At 43.7% G+C, this 21,752-nt stretch overlaps 1 protein-coding gene across 1 annotated transcript in view; it reads right to left on the bottom strand.

The window, feature by feature from the left end:
• PTPN12 (protein tyrosine phosphatase non-receptor type 12) overlaps nt 1-15,246 on the bottom strand; it is a 126,173-nt gene extending 110,927 nt beyond the window's left edge. The window contains exon 1 of the mRNA XM_090041936.1: nt 15,027-15,246. Coding sequence (XP_089898062.1) covers nt 15,027-15,125 — 99 coding nt within the window. The 5' untranslated portion in view covers nt 15,126-15,246. The remainder of the gene's footprint in view (nt 1-15,026) is intronic.
• Nucleotides 15,247-21,752: the final 6,506 nt, after the last annotated feature.

A 21,752-nucleotide genomic window follows, 5' to 3' on the forward strand; every position in this document is an offset into this window, starting at 1 on the left:
TTCTTTTACAGTAGGTTTCAATCTTCCCAATGCAACAAAAAATAGGGAATTGTAGTTCAAAGACTGCCCAGTTTCCATGTAGAAGTGATGCTACAATATGACGATCCAACAAATTTCTGTTGCTGGAGCACAGCAAAAATAAAGGCTCAGAAGTACATTAGGTCTCACTTGATCTGAAAGACAATACCTGGAATAGGGGCCAACTTAATTGCAGAACACCAAGAGGCTTTGTAAGGGACCCTAGTTCAGGGGTGGGCAATTATTTTGGCAGAGGGCCACTTGCCCAGTTTGGCAGGCTGTTGAGGGCCACATGGGTAGACCTGCCCCTTGACAGGTGTCCCACCCCCAGTCACCACCCTGGGACCCATGTCCCAGGTCCAGCACCAGAGGGGCCCAAAGTAGGACACAGGCTGACAAGGGTCTGTGGAGCTGGGCTGGGCTGCACCAGCAGGGAGAGGGGTGAGCTGGCCCAGCTCCACAGAGCCCCTGCCAGCCAGGACCCCGTGCTCCTGCCCCCCTGCTCTGGGCCCCGCACTGGCCCCAGGACACCAGTGCAGGCCCCGTGCTCCCACTGGCTCCCCGCCCACTTCCTCCCAGCACCCCCCAGCCCCGCAGTACAGATGGGGATGGAGTACACCGCCCCAACCCCCTGCTCGCCCACAAGGAAGAAGCTGGTGATGAGCACGGGGAAAAGCAGCCCCTTGCCCACCCCATGGCTGGCACTCCCTGCTGCAGGCGCTCACAGCCCACGCAGGGCTGTCTAGAGCAAACAAGCCCCACGCCGGCCACAAGCAGCTACAGCACAGGGCTGTACGTAAAGAGTCATTAGTTGCTTTAAAAATATATATCCAATGTTCAGCTTGTTACAATAAGGTACAAAGTTTCTATGCCATCTTTATTTTGTTCACCTGACAATTCTCATCAGTTCAAGTATTATTTAACAGCTTTAAGTGACTGGGATGCAGGAAGCCCATCAAGCATCTCAGCAGGGAACAAAACCAGAAAGACTTGCCAACACTTTGGAAGGTAGAATTAGAAACCAAAAAGGATCTCAATAAATTAAATAACCCAGCTTTGTTACATTACATTGCTGCCTACAGGCACAAGATGCTACATGTATGGAAATAAAACTAAATGCATACAAACAGAAGTGTGAAATAACTGGACAGCCAGCTGCACTGTCAAGGAGAATATGGGGGTTATTGGGTCATAACTAACCTAAGTCTGCAACATGCTGCTGTCACAAAAAGAGAAAATGTAATTTGGGACTGATTTAACAGGGATATTGTAGGCAATTCACGGGAAGTGTCTTGTACCACTCTACTTGGAAATGATGAGGCCTCAGCTCTAACACTGCATGCAGATCTGAGTTCTGAGAAAGTGGAGAGGATCCAAAGGCAAGCGACAAAGACAAATGGGTTGGAATGTAAAGCCATACAAGAAAAGGTAGAACAAACCATTTGTGTTTTAAGTTTGGATGAAAGGAGACTGGGGGAGTGGAGACTAGGACTGGGATGGATAAGATAGAAGCTTTCAAACATCTGAACGGCCACCATGAAACCAAGAGGGAGAAAGTGCTCTCTCTGGCTACTTTGGCCAAGACACGAAGCAATGGGGTTCAACTGCAGCAAAAGCAAAATTTTGATCAAATCTCAAAAAAGAAAACAAACAAACTAACTCTTCCTAATGACCAGAAGACTGAAAACAGAAAAAGGTCGAAGACTTTCCTTCACTGAAGGAAGTATGAAAAAGAATGGGAAGGCATCTGGGCTGCAATGGTTTAGGAATAGGATGTCCTACATCTGAAAAACTGACAAGTTTGGTTTCTAATTAGCAGAAAAGGCTAAATGCACCATACCTGGAAAAAATGTGTTATGTTTTCAAATAAAAAAAGGAATCTGGACTTCAAGACATTGGCACTACATTGAAATTTGAGTTTTCAAGTTGCTTCACAGTACGTCTTTTGAATAAAACGTGAGTCTCTGGGTATAAGGAGAGCAATAAAGAGAAATATTCTCTCTTCCAACGACCACAGGGTTAGAAGGCTTCACATTCAGAATATGCCTGCTTGAGGTCATACAAGATATCATTTCAGAGCAGGGTTTGGGACAACACTCTAGTACAAATTCCAGCGTCTTCCTTTTTTCAGGGCAGAGAGTTCCAATTTAAATGTCCTCGCTGGATACTTGAACTCTTTTCAGTTTACTTGACTTCTGACTATCAGTTGCCTAGTAAACTTTAAGACTTATACATGAGAAGGTGACAGAAATATTAATGGGCCGCTTAAGGAGAAAATTTAGAGACAGGCTGAAGCAGAAAGTGGGACAACATGAAAAAGCCTTTAACTTATGCTTTGTATAACATGCCAAACAGCAATATAGGACTATATATTGAAACCATACACATATAAAGTACCTGTACATATGTGGGGAAGCTGCTCTGATGCACTGTAATTACAGTGTGTCGGAGCTGACTATTAATCAAGTCTGCTTGACCATGCCAATTAGCATGCTCCAGTCAGCCTGCACTTCAAAATGGCGGTGGGGGTGTTTTAACTAAAGTTCGTTTGATGAGCTTTAAAGCACCCCCACTGGTATTTTGAAGCACAGGGGCACTGATGCACAAGACACAGCAGGCACTTTAATTAGAGTGACTGTCAGAGCTGTTCTAATTAAAGCACCCCTCCCCACCCCCAGAGCACATGTAAAAAGGCCCATAAAAGGTATAAATGCACCACTGATATACTCCTGAAGTATTACACTAAGGTATCTGTTATCAGTTTCACTCAAAACACACAAGTCAATCAAAACATCAATTTCTCTCCTGAATTTCATAACTGCCAATTTGGACTGATTCAGTATTAAACAGGGAAACAGACCGCTGCATTTGCCCCAGGGCTCTGGGACAAAATGACTCTGAACACAAGAATGGAAAAGACTGCAGCCAAACTTGCAAGCACAGAATACATTGTGAATGTGAAGTAAAAAAGTCTACATTTATTGCCACTAGCAGATTCAACAGAAATTAACTTTAGATTCATACATGCAGATTCAACACATTCACATTTCTCACATCGAGTCTCAGACTGCTTCTGATACGACAGTGACATAAGGCACCCGAGAAACTTACAGTTTGGCCTTATCCAGAAAGGAAGTGCAGTGCGCAATCACCTTCTTGACTGTTTCCTGAAAGTGTGCTGTACCAACTACTACGTCAGGTTCATGTTTAAGTTTCCTTTCTGAATAATGGCTACCACTCCCTTGAACACAGTCCTGAGGACATGGCCTTCCTTCAACTATGTCAGATTCAGACACTTCCTCATTAGATGTAGGTTACTCAGTACTATTAGATCCTGACTAGTCAGCATTGCTTCTTTCTGGTGCAACATTACTAGATATCACTGTAGGTGACAAAGCTGATGGCTGAACAACCAGTGGAGCCCCAACTTTTGCTTCTGTACTCTGCTCGGCAGTAACTCCCTGTGTCTCATAACTGGTCAATGTGACAGCACTTAGGAATATTCTACAGCAGTGCTTGTCGAAGTGGTGGTCCGCAGACGGTGCCGGTTCACAGCAAGTTGCCAGGAAAAAAAGAAATATATTTTCAGAAGCATAACATTGATATGTTATAGCGTCACAATTTGTACATTCCAACTCTCCAGGTGACATCACATCGTGCAAGGTGAGGAAAGAGAAAGAAACAGCAGGTCACACATTTGTGTAGCGCTGTTACACGCAGTTGCTGCCACTGGCTGAACCGGGCACCAGCCCCTGGTCCACTGGAAAAAAAAAATGCCGGTCTGCCACATCAGATAGTTTGAGAAGCACTGTTCTACAGTACTGACATCACCCTGTTTAGCATGATCTTCTCTCTCGTGTATGTTTTTAACAACCCCAGGATCTCCTTTAATCGCATATTTTTTAGTTTTGTTCATATTCTAAATATGAGAGAACATGCATGGTATCCAGCTCCATTTTATGCATTTCCCAGCAACTCAGAGTTCAGCCAGAATGCTGATTCATTACTCTTGTTCACGGGATATAGACCCAGAACTAGCCACTTCACTCTCACTATCCGGTTACCACTGTCCCTCTGAATTATGTATACCTTTTTATTCCCTTTTCTATACCTTACTGAACTCTCTTCTTTATATCTCTTAGCATGGCATACTGCCTGGACATGTCCTTTTTAACTGCAGCTTCAGCAGTAGAGTTCCTTAAACCAATACCCTACTCATTTCACGATTTTGCAGATGGACTTTTTTTCTACACGCCTATAGCACATAAAGCTGCTGCCTGCCCATTGTATAATTAATAACTCATTCATTTCTATTTCCTCCATGCACTCCTCCATGCAGTACTAAGGCATCCTTTGCTGAAGTTTCCATAGCTATTCCAATCTCAACACCATGTTTAAAAGTGAGGTCTTCCTCTGCTACATGCTTCTTCTGTACGACTTCAGTAAGTAGCCCATAAACAAATCAGTTTCCGAGGGCCTCATTAATTCCATCCTCAAAACTGCAATGTTCTCACAATTTGTGTAAATCTGTCAAAAAAGAGGAAGTAGATTCACCTTCAAGTTGATTTCTTTTATGAAACCTGAATTTTTCTGCAATAACCAGTATCTTAGGTGCTAGATGCCTTTCAACAATTTTCAGTTTTGCTTGCTGGCTTTTATAGGGCAAGCAAACAACACAGTAAACTATATGTTTTTCCTTTCATTAAACTGAGTAATGCAGCTACATGTTTCTGTGGGGGAATTTCATTTACTTCAAAAACTGCACCAGCTACTATATACATAGGACAGTCTTCAGGGTGCTATCGTAAGGCCCACTGGTTCCATTATAAGCAGCCATTTTAGGTTCCAAGAGATTTCATGTGCTTGCAATCAAAACAAATTCTTAAGATTAATTTAATAATGCATACCCCGCTCATGGGATCCCATTAGCATTGCCAGTTTGTCCCAAAACAGTCATAAATAAATGACTCCAGGTACAAGTGTGGGAAAGAATGCTCCCAGACTGGCAAGCAATGAATGCATTGAAAGTAAATAGTTTTACTCTCTATATGCATTGCCATTAGCAAACTCAATAGAAAGTAACTTTGCATTCACACATGCAGACTCAACACGTTCACATGTCTCACGTAGGCCACATCCATTTGTACCCGGGAAAGAAAAAAATTCCAGCATGTTGAATAATTACAGGACAAGTGAAACACACGCAGGCCAGAATAAGACAGAAGTAAGTACTGCTCAGACAACTCAGGAATAAATTAGTCACCACCGGGTCACACAACTCCAACACAGCAAGTTCTTCGAGCACTAGGGACAGGAAATTTGTATAATAACCTGCAGCCAGGAACACAATTACCCAAGGACAGATGTGTCCAACAAAAAGCATTAAAGACATGTGCCATGGAAGGTTAACACCACATATTTGCACCAACACCAAAGCAGCTTCTTACTCGTGGTTGGAAAGGACAGTCTACTATACCCCTCCAAGACAACCACCTGCCTAGCTGCATGCAAATCACACCCACGTAAGGAGAGACAACTGAACACCACAGGGTGGTTTTTAACTCATGGTTGGAAAGGTCTGTTTACTAAGCCCTTTCAAGATGGCCACCTACTCAAATACATACAATCATTCCCATAAAAGGTAGGGCATGGATAGATTCAGGGGAAAGGATCTGCCTCTTCAATGACAGCCTACAAGAAAGTATCCTACAGATATTGCATGGTATCCTGAAAGAGATCTTCCAGAGGACTTGAGGTTGACCCAAAAACCTACAAAAGTCAAGGCCCTGTCTAAATAGCTGTCAGTCAACTCCAACCCACAAAGCTAAGCCAAAGAAGTGAAACAGGCTGGCCCAACCCTAACGAAGACAGCATCAAAAAAAGAAGGTAAAAAAACAGCTTCTCTAGAGTCAAAGAATGGAGAGCACTTGGTCAGAGCAACGGCATCTCAGAGTCCCCTAGCTTCAGAGGCTCTTATAAAAGGCAATCCATACTCTGTTCTTACTTAGGCTAACCAAAACAAAATGAGAACCAGTTACACCCAGGGACATCACTACAGGAGAGAGAAAGAGACTTCCAAGGCAGAGGAAAGCTCTGCCTCCAGCAGCTATTGAACAAGACTGGATGCAAAACGAGGCACTCCACCCAACTAGGCTATTTAGTGATTCGTCTCCCAGGCAGAAAGCACAGGAAGGAACTGGTAACCTTTATGTAGAAAAGTTGTTTTGTTTGTTTGTTTGTTAAGCCTTGCAGAAGCCAGGAGCATTCATCAAGGGGTTGTTATGTAGGAGATGGGAGAGATCTTTCCTGGCCTCTACAGACAACTAGCAAAAGCTGTGAAGCAAGGGAATGACAGACTGCAGAGAACTCTACACCCACACACAGGTTACATATACCTTGTTCTAGATACCATGCCTGCTAACTGCTGAACCATGAATTCTCTATTCTATTCATATTAGCTCATCCATAAACTTAGCTATTTACCATTAAAAAAGATACTTAAAGTTCAACCATGTAAAATGCCATGCTGATATCCAGAAACCAAGATCCTCCTGAATCACAAAAGCAGCATAAATCATGGTTATGCAAGCTTACTACACTGTCCTATGCCAGCCTACCCCACTCTTAAAGCAGAAGCATCTAACCCATGTACCTGCTATTGTATTTATTCCAGCAAACTTCAGATTTCACTTTTTCTTTGCCCAAACTGTGCAGTCATCACTTCAGGGAAATTATAGTGAAAAAATTTTGCAAGAGGAACTATCACTTTCCATCCTTCAAGCCTACTTTAAAGTATCAGTTAAACACTCAAAGATATAACCCAACATCACTCCCCACAAAAAAGGACGAGAATTCAGATTACTGAGGAAACAAAAATTTGACCATACAATTATTAATTTGTTTTTAAACCATTCTTTGAAGATGCCAAACATCCATACATGTCTTCCTGGATAAGACAACCTGTATCTAGGTTGTCATTTTCTATAACAGCACTCTTAATTCAACAATATGCCATTTCATGTTTTTCTCCAGCATAACAGCCATCCTATGTAATCAGGTGTTTTTCCTTATTAAAAGCTGTAGACCACACTGGATCCCTTCAGTTTACAACTTGCTGATAACAACTCCTTTGGACTTCTCTTTCAAAAGGGAGTTTTCTACAACAGTAATTCAGACTGTAAACATTTCTACCAATTTATTAATACCAATAAGATTATATTAGAAAAGTTAAATTAATTTGTAGCACAAAAAGGACAGATACGGAGAAAGTCTCCCAAAAGCCACACAGTCCACTCATACCTTTGCTTACCCTTATACGTTGCCCCTGGAAGGCTTGGTGTTTCAGTTTGTATTTTTGGTTGCATCTCCCTCACAAAGTAGTTACAGAAAGTTTCCAGCTCAAAAACCTACTCTGAGATCAGAGTGGCAATTGTCCCACAGAAGTTTCAGAATGGCTAAATTACTTTATTATTAAGCAAGTATTCAGCATTCCGTTCGTTCTACAACAACAAAAACAAGTTGAAAGCTGAATGACAGGGGAGCTCAGCAAACCTGCACTCAAGCTACTGCTGTAATTTGGCTTTTCCCCTAATTAATGCATCTTAACAAAAGCAGAACATGACAGCATCAAATCAGGCATTACTGCTATAGCCTCTAAACCAAAACTCCCCATCTACACAACAGGTAAACTACCCCACACTCAGCATCCCCAATCCTGGAAGAAAAAGATGACCAAGAGCAGTTGTTCAACAAGGGCTATAGTTTATGACAAATTAATGATTCTTTTAAATTCTTTTGTACTACTACGTACCTAAATAAGATGTTGCTGCCATACAAACATGGTATATTTATCTCACACATAAGCTAAAATTATCCAAGCACTTTGGTATACACTTCATGCCAAGTCAGTCCACAAATCTGTCATTTATCCAGCAAACTCAGTACTATCATAAGACTTGTTCAGAGCACCAAATCTTACTGCATACAAAATCCAAATAATATATTCCTGTTTCAGGTATGTGACAAAGTATTATCCAAGAGATCTAAAATTTTTCTCCCTTTTGACCCAAGAACATAAAATCATCATCAACTTAATTCAGTTCATGCACTGTTTTTCTGTAAGGAGAAAAGGTGGGGGGTAGCAATGGAAAAAGATCTTCCTTTCCACATTCAGTCAGCCCCTATAAAAATTATATCCATCTTTGAAAAACAGCAACAGCATTGATTGCTTTCTAATTGGATAAAAGAGGCAAAATATTTAAATGAAATGGTTGTCTGCTGAGACTTACATAAATATACAGACAATATTAAGTAAACAGCATTTCACCAAGTTTCAGAGGCATCTAACATAAGATGCATCAAAACTATTATTCAGTCACGCCATTCCAGCCAGAAATAGAGTCATCATACCAGCATGGTAAATTAAGTTTTTATGACTGTCACATCATGACTGGCCTGTATTATTAAAATTGTTCATAATGGACCTTTAGCTAAACCTTACCTATTAATTATAATTTAACATTGTCAAGATATAAAGAGCCTTGACAGGAACGTTTACCATTTTTCTTCTTTTTTTGTTTGCTTGTTTTTTCAAAGAAGTTAGTAGCAATCATGCTTAAAAACTAAAAATATCAAGCCAACTGAATTTTATTACAGAAGCAGACTTTCCTGCCTTTTGAAAGCCTATATTAATCAGCGAGATTACAGGGTTCAATGTAGTTATATGGTTTTAAACCGCCTCAAGAGCTGTAGTTTGGAGAAACTCTTGAAGGTAGTAACTTCGGCAGGCAGGGACCGCATCCAGGCAGACCTGGATAGGTTAGAGAAGTGGGCGGCTCTGAACAGGATGCAGTTCAACAAGGACAAGTGCAGGGTACTGCACCTGGGGAGAGGGAACCAGCTTTATGGTTACAGGTTAGGGGCTGACTCTCTCAGCAGCACAGAGGCAGAGAGGGATCTTGGAGTAAGGATTGACTCCAGGATGAATACGAGTTGCCAAAGCGACAAAGCAATAGGCAGAGCCAACCACACCCTGTCATACATCAACAGGGGCATCACTAACAGGTCCAGAGAGGTCTTGCTCCCCCTCTACGCGGCGCTGGTCAGGCCACAGCTGGAGTACTGTGTCCAGTTCTGGGCGCCGCACTTCAAGGAGGACATGGAGAACCTGGAGACGGTCCAGAGGAGACCACTCATATGGTTGGGGGCCTCCGTGGCCAACCCTATGAGGAGAGGCTGAGGGACCCGAATCTCTTCAGTCTCCGCAAGAGGAGACTGAGGGGGGGATCTTGTGGCTGCCTACAACCTTATCAGGGGTCACCAGCAGGGACTCGGGGAAAGTCTGTTCACCAGGGCCCCCTTGGAGTCACCAGGAACAATGGCCACAAGCTGAGGGAGGATGGTTTAGGTTAGACATTAGGAAAAACTACTTCACTGTAAGGGCGGCCAGAGCCTGGACTAGGCTTCCCAGAGAGGTGGTGCTCTCACCTTCCCTGGAGATCTTCAAGAGGAGACTGGCTAGGCACCTGGCTGGGGTCTTATGACCCCTGCCACCCCCAGTGCTCCTTCCTGCCCATGGCAGGGGGTCAGACTAGATGATCTGTCTAGGTCCCTTCTGACTCACTGATTCTATGATTGAAGACAGGTTCTTTAGTATGACTCAACTGTCAAGTTAGGTTTATTTCAGCCTTCCTAATTTAGACTGTAACTATACAATATTTTGAATAACTACATATAGCTTATTATTACAACTGTAGACATTTTACAGAAATTATCAGGAATACAATTAGCTCTGCAAGATAATCAAGACCCTCCGTGCAAGTTCTTAATCCCTCAACAGATTTAGCCTATTTGTTCACGACTTCCTTGATACTAAAGAGGTTGTCCTAACCGATTAGTTTAAAATACAAAAATTACCACATATTCTGTTATGCTTACAGGTACTAACAACCATTCTTGAAGTGCCATGGAAGAAAGAGTCAATCTATTTTTTGGTTCCCTTCTTCTGTCAAAGTCTTCCCCTGCTATATCCAACTAGCCTTAACACACTGAAAATACAATATCTTATTTTATACCATCTTATGTGAGAAGAAACAGAGAATTAGATGTGGGCACTCATATTTCTTCTGAAATGCTATAGGTCTGAAATTTTCTCAGAAAGAATTAATCTTTGAAATTGTCATCCCTTAAAAAAAAGTTCCTAAAAGAACATATTTAAAAAAAGTCAAATTCTTGTTAGAATCAAAACAGTTTTGTAACTCTGGAAGGAGAGGGAAAAAAAATGCCACCTGACACACATACAACATCAATTTTACTCATCACAGAAAAATCCACCATTTATAAAGATGTATAACTACAACCTTCTTAGGTGTCTGTGTATTCAGCTATGAATATACTGGCCTGGAAACATCATTTGCAGTATTTTTTTTTTTTTACCACAATTAAGAAGGTCCAAGTATTTAAGAAATAATTAATTCGTATAATACTGCTAAATATACAACCCTAATTCATTCTCGTATTCTTCATAGCAACTTGCTCAGAAAACTTTATATTTTTATCTGACTATACTTTTCCCAAAATATCCATGATTTCTTTCTAATTTTCCACATACAGTAATGACTTTAAAAACACTGTAGGTAGAGGACCATATACTGCATGTTTCACTGTTACCCTTAAACAAAAGGGGCAAAATTGTAGGCCTTTAACAAAAGCAATAAGGAAGAAGAAACTTAAAGACAAGAATAATGAAACTAGGGGGCAGGTGTAGCACTAGGATCTAATTTTAACAGGTTTAAAATATGAACTTAATTTCAAATCAAACACCCACTTAACTCTTTTTTAAACTGAGAATATGTCATGCCAAACTCTTCAATACTTTACAGCAGGGGTAGGCAACCCCCTGGCACACATGCCAGAGTGTGGCACACAAAGGCATTTTGCTTAGTGCACATGCCTCAGGGCAGACAGCAGTGAAATGGCTGGGGCTGAGCCGCCATAAAACAAGGATCAAGCCCCTCACAGTTTTCCCACCACCCACTCTGGGCATGCCAACATCTTACAAGTCAAGGCTGCAGGTGTTTTTGACACTGCCTAAAAATGTTGCCAAGCCCTGATTTACAGCCTAAGAAATCTCAAACAATTTAGTGCATAAAATATAAGACAGGGCAGAATCTGGTCCTATGCTGAAGATAAGCTCTTTGAACTTGTAGACAAGAATAATGATTATTAATCCCACCTCATGGAATATCTTATCTTGTAAGTAACAGCAACTAATAAAAATTACATATTTGATTTGAACAACTTATTTTCATCAACATGCAACATTAGAGTCAGGGTCATTTTATTATCTTTCATCTCCCATAAAGAACCTCAAACCTTCAAGAAGCTTTGTGTAGGCATAGCACTCACCTACACAGAACTCGTGATATTTTACTTACAGATGTTTCAGTAAATAACTTTTTACTTTTATAGTATTTACTTTAAAAATTCTATTAGCATTGTAACAGTAACTTGGCAAGATATGTAATCCAATGCTTAAGAGACAAACTGCCACACACTGAAAGTGTTTAATATAATAACTGCCATACTAAGAATAAAATCCGTTTACTCTATTCATATTTCAATAGTTATTTGTAATTGTTATATGATCCATCAACTATGGTAACATAAGCTAATAGCATGAAAAGTACTCCAAATAAACACACTCTTTACCAAGTGCAGTGCACTTGGTAAATCAACGGAAAATCTCTAAATTATGTATTTGCATAGAAATGAAAATACTAGAACAGAATTCCTATGTTTAAGGTCTTTCCATGATAACCCACTGCTATGCGAAGTCTGACCTTCAGCCTACATATAAGCTGCACTAGTTTAAAGCTTATAAAATTCAGGATGGGGGCCAGACCAGCAGCAGCCCACTGAGAATTCATCTAGTCTCATAAATCTTGGTCAGTCCAAAAAACAAGCATTAAGCCTAACATAGATGCAGTTTATACCATGAAAGAAAATCCTTAACATTATGAATAATTCTGTTCAAGGAACTGGTTTAATACTAGAAATACTGGCCAAAGATCTCTTTTGCTGGTATAAGCTATAGTGCCATGAAGTCATGAAGTAGCACTACCCCCAAACTCTTAGGGTATATGGCTACGGACAGACATTACACACAAACCAGTTTAAGTCATCAGAAACTGGTTTAAACCTGTAACAAAACCGAAGTTCAGTACACAAAAAACAGTTTCAAAATAGCTGAAACTGGTTTAAGATAAACCTGGTTGAATGCAGTATCAGACTTAACTGATTTAGGTCAAACCATTTTGTGGAACTTCTGTCCCAGACCCCTTTCTGGTTCAAGTTAAATCACAGTACCACACTATCCCAGGAGGCTTTACAGCTGTAGGCTGGGCTGTGCTGTCTGCTCCAGCAGAGCAGGGTTGGCTCCACCCCTCCGCTCTCTAACTGCAGCAGTAAGACTGGCTGACAAGGGGGTGGGGGCACGAAACCCAGCTGAGATGGAGTCCCTGCCAGACTTACCCCTGCTGAAGGGAAGGGATGGGAGCATAGGCCAGTAGGCTCAAGGGAGGGAGGGGAGTTTAACCCCCCTCCATGGTCCATGGGACCCCAGTCTGGGTCTGCGTTGGCGGGGGGGAAACAGGGGATGGGGGACAGGGACACATGACTGTCACACTTCTGCCCCCCATCCCACCTGGCTCCTTGCTTGAGCAGGGAAGAAAGAGCACAGCCCCTACCAGGGTTTTCCCCTCTCGCCCACTGGAGTGGAGAGCAGGGGAGTGGCCATACCTCAGCCAGGACGACAGAGTAAGGCAGGGAAGGGGGATTTAATCCCTCCTCCCTCCCACCCTTTGTCTCAGAGCACTGGCCCAGGACCACCATCTGGCCATGCCACCTACTTTGTGAAAAACTAGCCAATGGTAATAGTAGCTGGATTATATACCTTACCTTGCATGCATTCCTTGTATCTCCCCCTCACCAGGTCTTGGGCCTCAGGAGGCCTACAACTGCAGTCTTCCATATCATCTTTTCGTGCAATCCCCTTCCAGCTATCCCCTCCAGATCCACTTTTACATCATCTTCCCAACATTGCCTTGGTCTGCCTTGAGGTCTGATACCCTTTTCACCCTGGGTAAACCAGCCATCTTTAGTATGCTACCTACCCTGCAATAAATGAGATTGAAAACCCAACCCACTGGGAAAGATCAACCAAAAAAAAAAAAAAATCAAATCAATAACATTACTACTTAGATGTCAAATGTATTAACACTTCTTTAGCTTTGAGTTAAATCCATGCAGCTACAACTGCTTCTTTAATTCCTCTTCCCAACAAATGCTACAAAGCACCAGGACATCTATAAGAGCACTAAGTATTTTTAAGCCACCATCCCCCCCACACACTATATGGCAAGATACAAGATGAAAAAATAAAGGATTGTTTTCTGTTGCATTCAGCCACCGCTCTATTTCTAATTTTAGATTTCACTTTGGCTTGGAAGTAGAGTGATGAGTAACAGCAATCCCTTTTTCACAAACTTGCCACTGCTTAGCAGTAGCAGCACGCCCAATACATAAATGAGAAGATATTACTCCCAAAAAAGACAAGACACCCTTACAAGGTTTTAAAGAGAATGATCCAAGAGACCAAGACTATTTCTCTCACCACCTTGTCTTCACCCTTCTTCCATTCCCAGTATCAGAGCTTGAGTGGCTGCGTAAAGTACACATCATAAAAATACAGTTACTTTATAGTGGCAAGCCATGTCTAAAACTGCTCTGTGTCTGCTTCTACAATAAACACTCAAAGAAAAAGACTCTTTTCTAGTAGAGTGCTAGAGTAAAATAACTATGGCATTCTGGGCCCTGCAGCTTTCCTTTGGCTCATTATTCAGAACTGGAAGTGTGCGAAAGAGCGCCACAAAGTATACACTAAAAAGACAGCAGAAACTTTGAACAGTTTTTTTGTTTGTTTTTTAATAAAGGAGAAAGAGAGAGAGCGCACGCGCGCACACATCGTTTTGGGCAATACATCTGCCCTTGCAGAACTACAAAAAAGGAAACGCAAACACTTTCCCCTGATTTCAGAAGTGTTCTCAGCCCTGCTGCTGCTCGCAAGCTCAGTATTAACAGTGTCAGTGGCTAACAGACCAGACAGCGAAAAAGGTGCTGAAAAGCATAAAAAAAATTCTAACCTTTCAGACCATCATTGTAAGCAACACTTTTAACAAATGTTTAAAATATAACATTGTTCAGCCGCACGCACACTCTACAAAGAGACTAAACTCTGCCTTATATCGCTCTGGAAACGGAAAGCATGTCAACCGCCCCAGAAAACAAGACTTTCTATACTCAGTGCAGAAGGACAACGACAGGGCCAAGCGGGACAAGCAGTCAGCCCCCACATGAAAAATGGCCTTATGTTTCACAGAAAAAAAAAGAAAGAAAGAAAAGAAAAGCCAAACCAAAAGCAGCTCCTCACCCACGCCAGCTCCCTTATGACAGCACCACGCACGCTGCGATTTCCAATGAAACCAGCTCAGACACAGCACTTCAAACCAGACTCGCTTTTCTTTCTTCCTTCCTTCCCCCCTTGCCCATTCCCAGGGCCGGGCTCACTCAGGACCCGGCATTTTCCCATCTCCCACCCACCGAGGTGAAGCAGCCACTTCCCAAAGTCTACTTCCTCTTCCCGGCTCCGACCTGAGCAGCTCCCGGCGCCCCTGAGTCTTGCGCAACATCCGCAGCCTCCTCCCCGCCATCCCAACGTGACATTTCCACCGGATTTCATGCGTGTCCCCGGCCCGGGGCCGCATCCCACCCTCCCCCGCCCCCTCCGCCCGCCGCCACTATTGTTCCGCCGCCGGGGTCCAGGCAAGGGAGAAGCGGAGCCCGGGGCGCGCCCGCCCCGTCGCGGGAGAAGGATACGGGGCCGGGGGACGGGGGCTCCGCAGAGGACCTCAGGCCCCGACCCGCGGGGATGCTCCCGCCGCCCCGCTCACCATGAAGTCGCTGGCGAAGTTGTCCTCCCCATTGTGGTCCGTGTCCTTCATGGCCCGCACGCGCTGCACGAACCGCCGCAGGATCTCCTCCTGGCTCATCCTGCCGCCGGCCCGCGCCCGCCGCCTGGCCACCCCTCAGCGCCGCCCCATCCCCGCCGCCCGGCCGAGCGCTGCCGCCGCCTCAGGGACACGACGAACTCCCCAGCGCTCCCCGCGCGCAGGCGCAGTGCCCGCCGCCCAGCCCCACCCCGCCGCGCGCCATTGGCTGCGAGCCTCACCGCGCCTCCGCCATTGGCTACATAGCCCGCCAATCACCGCCCGGCCCTTCCTTCAGACAAGACCCCCGCCTCTCCCCCCAGTGTCCCGGGCATGACACCTTCCTGCTGTTCCCTAGGAGGGAACCACTTGGCGGCGAGGGGGGAAGGGGCAGCCCAGGGCTGAGGTGTGGTTCGCACACCGCGGGACGTCATGGCCCGGGGCTTGCTGGGAGATGTAGTCCCCCGGCGACAGGCGGGGTGGGGCGGGGCTGGGCTCCGGGAGTCCGCCCCTGCCCCCGGCCCGGGGGAGCTGCTCCGCAGGGGGAGCCGCCCCGGCGTCCTTCTGTCCGACCTGATTCGGGATAAGTGAGAGCGGGGGAGAAAACGCCGCTGCTCCCCGGAGCTTTGTCTCGTGGGGATGAGCTGGACTCGGCTCTTTGTTCTCGTTGCCCCGAAACCTCCGCTCCCAGCTTCCCGCGGAACAGGAATTGCACCGGCGGGCGGGCGGCCGCGCCCGGGTCATGGCGCTGTCGGTCCTGTCCGGTCCGGGACGCAGCAAATCCTGATTTAACATTTAGTGCCAGAAAACGGACCGCATTTAGAGGGCGGGCGATATTGTTCTGGATAAATACTAATACTGGTTATTTATCCTGCTGCAAATGTCCCTCTGGTTCCCTGTTAGAAATGGCACGGCTTATTTTTTTTTCTTTACAGACACAGACTTTATCTTTGCCGGTGCACGGCAAAGCTCGTAGCCTGCTGGGAAGATGAATCCAGACTCACCACTGTGGCACATAGGGCAGCTACTCGGGGTTTGAAAAACCCACTCACCTGTGTCAGAGTTTGTGTGTGAATAATTCAGGGCACAACCTGGGTAAGAGCTTGGGTTAATTCTGTAGCAGCGACGTGCTTATACTCTGCCATGTGTCAGAGGTCTCAGTAGGTTGCGATCAAGTTATCTGTGAATGTTTTCCCCTTTGATAAACTACCTTGATTAAACTCACCAAGACATTGTCTACATGTTTAAGTTTTGCTACCTTAATTATGGGTATAACTTATTCTGCCTCAACAAAGCAAAGTAAGTTTTACCAAAAAAAAGGCTTCTAGCTCTAAAACTACATCTGTGCTAGGGTATTTACTGCCATACTTATCTTGTAAAAAAATTACTCTGACCTTCCTGATATAGATATTCCAGGAAAACTTTTTAAGTGTAGGACAAGTCTAAGTCTCTCACTGCAAGGCTTGTTTTCCATCAATGGATTTTCATGGGACTTGCCAAGATAAAGAATTACGTACAGAGGAGCATCCCTTAAATCAGCAGTTCCCGACTTCAGGGTGCAACCCAAATTAGGGTCGCAGGGGGTCCACGATAGGGTAGCATTGGTCCCACAGAGAACCCACAGACCCTCCCACAGGGCAGCTGTGGTTTGGCCCACCCTCCCAGCCCACAAGGTAAAGGTTGCTTTACATTTATTCCAGCTGCAGGGCCCCGCACAGTGTTAAGGGCCCCACACCCTCCCTAGGGTTAGCTCTGGGTTGGGGGTCCTGATTTAGGCTTGCGGCAAGAAAAGGCTGGGAACCACTGTCCTAGATGCACAGGATCTGGGAGAAGGAACCCAGTTCTGTCTGTACTCAAGTATTGATGCTTGGAAAATTCCCCACAGCACTGGAGCCTTGGCTGTACTGGGCAGAGCAAGCTTATCAGCTCTCAGAGTCTGGTATCCACTGAGGATCCCTGCCTTGACTCCATAATACAGCTGTCCACCTTGTCCCCAACACAAACTTGCCTTTCTTACCCCTGTCCCTCATGTCCTGACCCTGCCTCACTTCCCAGTACCACAAATCTCATACTATCAGGAGCCAAAGCACAGGGAGAAATGAGCATTTGTGCTAAGGCCATGAAGAATGAACAAGAGGGAAGGGCCGAGAATGGAAGGCCCAGTGGGGAGGTGACAAGTGTAGAAGGAGAAAACAGGAATGTGGGAGGAACAACAGAGATAAGAAGCAATGGGCAAGGTAGGAGAGATCCATGTCCCTCTTTTTTGTCACCTACAATTGATTACATCTGCTTCTGGTGAAATACTTACTTTGCCCAGGAGAAATCTTGCCCCATGAAACCTAATGATAGGAGAGAGCATCTGAAGCCATAATAGCTCTGGCCAAACAACCCACCAAATGATACTCTGGAAATATGGACAATTTTCTGCACTCCACCAATGTATGTCAGACAACAGAGATAAAATGAACAAATTGGCTTGCCTTGTGCACATTAGCAGGGGAAGAAAAGTCATGATTTGTTGCATTAGATGTCATTATGATGTCATTAAAAGTTACAGATATTGATCTGGACTTGTTTATAATCTGTTATTACTTTAAAGAGGCCTTACTGAGAGTGCAGGAATAAACCATCCCAATGCACAGGAAGACTAGCAAGTATGACAGAAGACCAGCTTGGCTTAGCAGGGAACTCTTCAGTAAACTAAATTACAAAAAGACTGTTTATAAGAAGCAGAAACTTGGACAAATAACTAGGGAGGAATATAAGAGCATTGCTCAGGCATGCAGGGATTAAATCAGGAACACCACAGCACAACTGGAGCTGCAGCTAGCAAGGGATGTGATGGGTAAACAAGGGTTTCTACAAGTATGTTGGTAGCAAAAGGAGGATCAAGAAAAGTGTGGGACCCTTACTAAATGCAAGAGGCAACCTTATGGCAGAGGATGCAGAAAAGGCCAAAGGCTCTGTGCCTTTTTTGCCTCAGTCTGCACAGGCAAGTTTAGCTCCCAGACTGCTGCACCAGGCAGCACAGTTTGGGGAGGAGGTGAGCAGCCAGCCAACAGTGGCAAAATAACAGGTTAGAGACGATTTAGACCAGCTGGACATATACAAGTCCATGGGGCTGGATGGGATGCACCTGAGGGTGCCAAGGGAGTTGGCTAATGTGATTGCAGAGCTACTGGCGATCAGGAGAGGTCCCAGATGATTAGAAAGGGGCAAACATAGTGCCCATATTTAAGAAAGGGAAAAAAGAGGATCCAGGGAACTAGAGAGCTGTCAGCTTCACCTCAGTCCCTGGAAAAATCATGGAGCAGATCCTCAAGGAATCCATTTCTAAGCACTTGAGGTGAAGGTGATTAGGAACAGTCAGCATTGATTCACCAAGGGCAAGTCATACCTGACCAACTTGGATTTGCCTTCTATGATACGATGACTGCCTCTGTGGATGTGGGGAGACTGGTGGATGTGGTATACCTTGATTTTAGCAAGGCTTTTGATAAGTTCTCCCACAACATTCTTGCAGGCAAGCTAAGGAAGTATGGGTTGGATGGACTGTGAGATGGATAGAAAAGTAGCATCAATTCAGAGGGTAGCAATCAATGGTTCAATGTCTAGCTGGCAGTCACATCAAGTACAGTGCCCCAGGGGTCAGTCCCGGGGCCACTTTTGTCCAATGTCTTCATCAACAACCTGGAAGATTGCATAGAGTGTACCCTCAGCAAGTTTACAAATGACACCAATCTGCGGGGAATAATAGATATACTGGAGGGTAGGGCTAGGATTCAGATTGACCTAGACAAATTCGAGGATTGAGCCAAAAGAAATCTCATGAAGTTCAACAAGGACGAGTGCAAAGTCCTGCACTTAGGATGAAACAATCCCATGCACCAGTACAGGCTGGGAACCAACTGGCTGGGCAGCAGCTCTGCAGAAAAGGACCAGGGGGTTACAGTAGACAATAAGCTAAATAGGAGCAAGCAGTGTGCCCTTGTTGCCAAGAAGGCTAACAGCATCCGGGGCTGCATTAGTAGGTGTGTTGCCAGTAGGTCAAGGGAAGTGATTATTCCCCTGTATTCAGCACTCCACATCTGGAGTACTGCATTCAGATTGGGGCTCCCCACTACAGAAAGGATGTGGATACATTGGAGAGGGTGCAGTAGAGGTCAAGAGAAATCACGAGGGGGCTGGGATACATGACTAATGAGGACAAGTTGAGGGAACTGGGCATATTTAGTCTAGAGAAGAGAAGACTGAAAGGTGATTTAAACCAGCCTTCAACCACCTGAAGTGGGGTTCAAACAAGGATAGAGTTAGACTGGTCTCAGTGGTGGCATATGACAGGACAAGGAACAATCTCATGTTGAAGCAAAGGAAGTTTAGGTTAGATATTAGGAAGAATGTTCTCACTAGAAGGGTAATAAAATACTGGAACAGGTTACCCAGAGAGGTGGTGGAAGCTCCATCCTTGGAAGTTTTTAAGACCAAAGTTTTAGACAAAGCTTTGGCTAGAATGATCTAGTTGGGGATGGTTCTTCTTGGAGCAGGGGGTTGGACTAGATGACCTCCTGAGGTCCCTTCCAACCCTAATTTTCTATGATTCTTTGATTACAAAACATATTACATCTGTTTGAAATTGGTGTGCAAGTCTCATAACCACCTTTTTGTTTGGATTACTTGTATGCATGGGTGCATCTAGGATTTTGAAAATGGGTACAGATGTAGTGAATCATCCCATATAGCACAACACATGTTTGACTCTGGTGAAAGAGAAACTAGAAGCTTTACTAATATGCTGGGGGCTATATTATTTCATTTAAGGTCAAAGCAAAAACAAATACAATCCTATTGGAATGTACACTATTTTGCTAGATTATATATAAGTTTAAAAACCACAAGAAACTAGGCAAAAATGGACAAAATAGTCAAAAGATGTGCCATTAGTCTTGTGGTCATCATAGTTAAAGTAGATCTCTGCTCCAAATGAATCAAACAAAATATAGTCTTCTTGAGTGTGTTGACAGTATGTCCAATGCTTCACTGTCAGTCATTTCTACACCTGAGTCAATATTACCACACACAAGTTAACATTTTTAGTGAAAGCTAAAAACAGTCTGCAGGGCTCTGAAATTAAAGAGAGATGTTACCAGAAATACCTAACAGATAGCAACACTGGAGAAGAAATAATAGTTTGAACAGCGGAACATCAAAATCATTAGGAAGGAGAGATGGTCGTTAACGCTTATGGAATAAAGAAACATTAGCGGGAATCATGTAGATTATGAGCCATGGAGTCAGTGGACTCCCTCTGTGCTGCCTGAATAAAAATGTTACTGCCCCATCCAGAAAATTATTTTAAAATTTGGGTAGAGCATGAATTGGGGGGGGGGGGGGGGCAGCGGCACCACTGAACCCTCCCTAAGTTTGCCCCTGATTGTATGGAAAAACAAGGGGCCTCAAACCAAAGCACAGGCATGTGTCAGCACCCAGAACAAAAACATAAGTAACTTGTCAGGAATTTGCACTATGCTGGAGAAAGAGGACTTTCTAAGCCTTGTTTCATAGATTTCATAGACATTGGGGTTGGAAGGGACTTTGGAAGGTCATCGAGTCCAGCCCCCTGCCTCAGGGACAGGAAGTCATCTGGGGTCAAAGGATGATAATCTCCTTGGAAATCATAGGCCTAGATTTTATTGTGCTCACTCTACCTTTGTATCGCTCCATAGGATTGAATGGAATTACCCCAATCTACAACATGTAATATGAGAGAAAAATTATGCCTCTCTTTGCTACCTGCACGCTTCATGGCTGTTATTATTATTAATACTCCTAAGATCAGTAGAACAGAAAATATGTTTGTGTCATTTTTTTGTTATGTGCCTTTGGAAACACTTTATGCATAATCTTTTTCACTGTTATTTGATGGCCAAATGTAGAACACTTGAAGACTGTTTTGGGGGAACCTCATGTGCATGCTCTTTGCAGAGCCTTAAAATAGGGTGTTTACCAGTAACAGCTTCAGTAAGCCTGAAATACATATGGAAATAGCAGCAAACAGGCACGTGGATGGCTCTAGGCATGTTAGTTAGGTATTGGGGCTTTCAAACTTGCCCAAAATAACCTTTCTTAATAACACAGTGAAAGAGCATAAACATCCTTATTACAGAATGTGGCTATATTACTAAAAGGCAGAAAAATCTCAGAAAATTTATTTTGTTTTTTTTTCATCAAAAAAATTAGCGTCCCTTGGAAAAACCCTTATTGCTAGTATCTTATTAAACCTGTAGGCATTGCATAAGTCTAATTTGCACTGTATAATTGATAATAAGAATGAATCACTTGTTTGTGAGAGTGATTAAAGAGTGAGATCATTATACTCTTTTCATGGTCACTTTTTATTTTATTTTGCTTGTATTATGTTTAAATAAACCTAAGAGCTGTGTTTGCCTCTGTTTTTAAATTAATATAAATATTTCAGTTCATGTCAGCTTCTCTAAAACCATTTTCTACTAAAAAAAAGCTTAATTTTGGGCCTGTGTGATTTGATGCTGCTTATTTAATTGATACATGTATTTATTTAAAAAAAAAACAAACTAAAACCATGGCAAGAGAGACAGAAGCTATTACCATTAATACAGATATGCTGATGAGAGTCACAAAACTTGAGCTATACACTATATTAAGTTCCCCATG

The sequence above is a fragment of the Crocodylus siamensis genome, chromosome 4 (genome assembly GCF_052110815.1).
Source record: "Crocodylus siamensis isolate JL-2025a chromosome 4, ASM5211081v1, whole genome shotgun sequence".
Taxonomy (NCBI): Eukaryota; Metazoa; Chordata; order Crocodylia; family Crocodylidae; genus Crocodylus; species Crocodylus siamensis.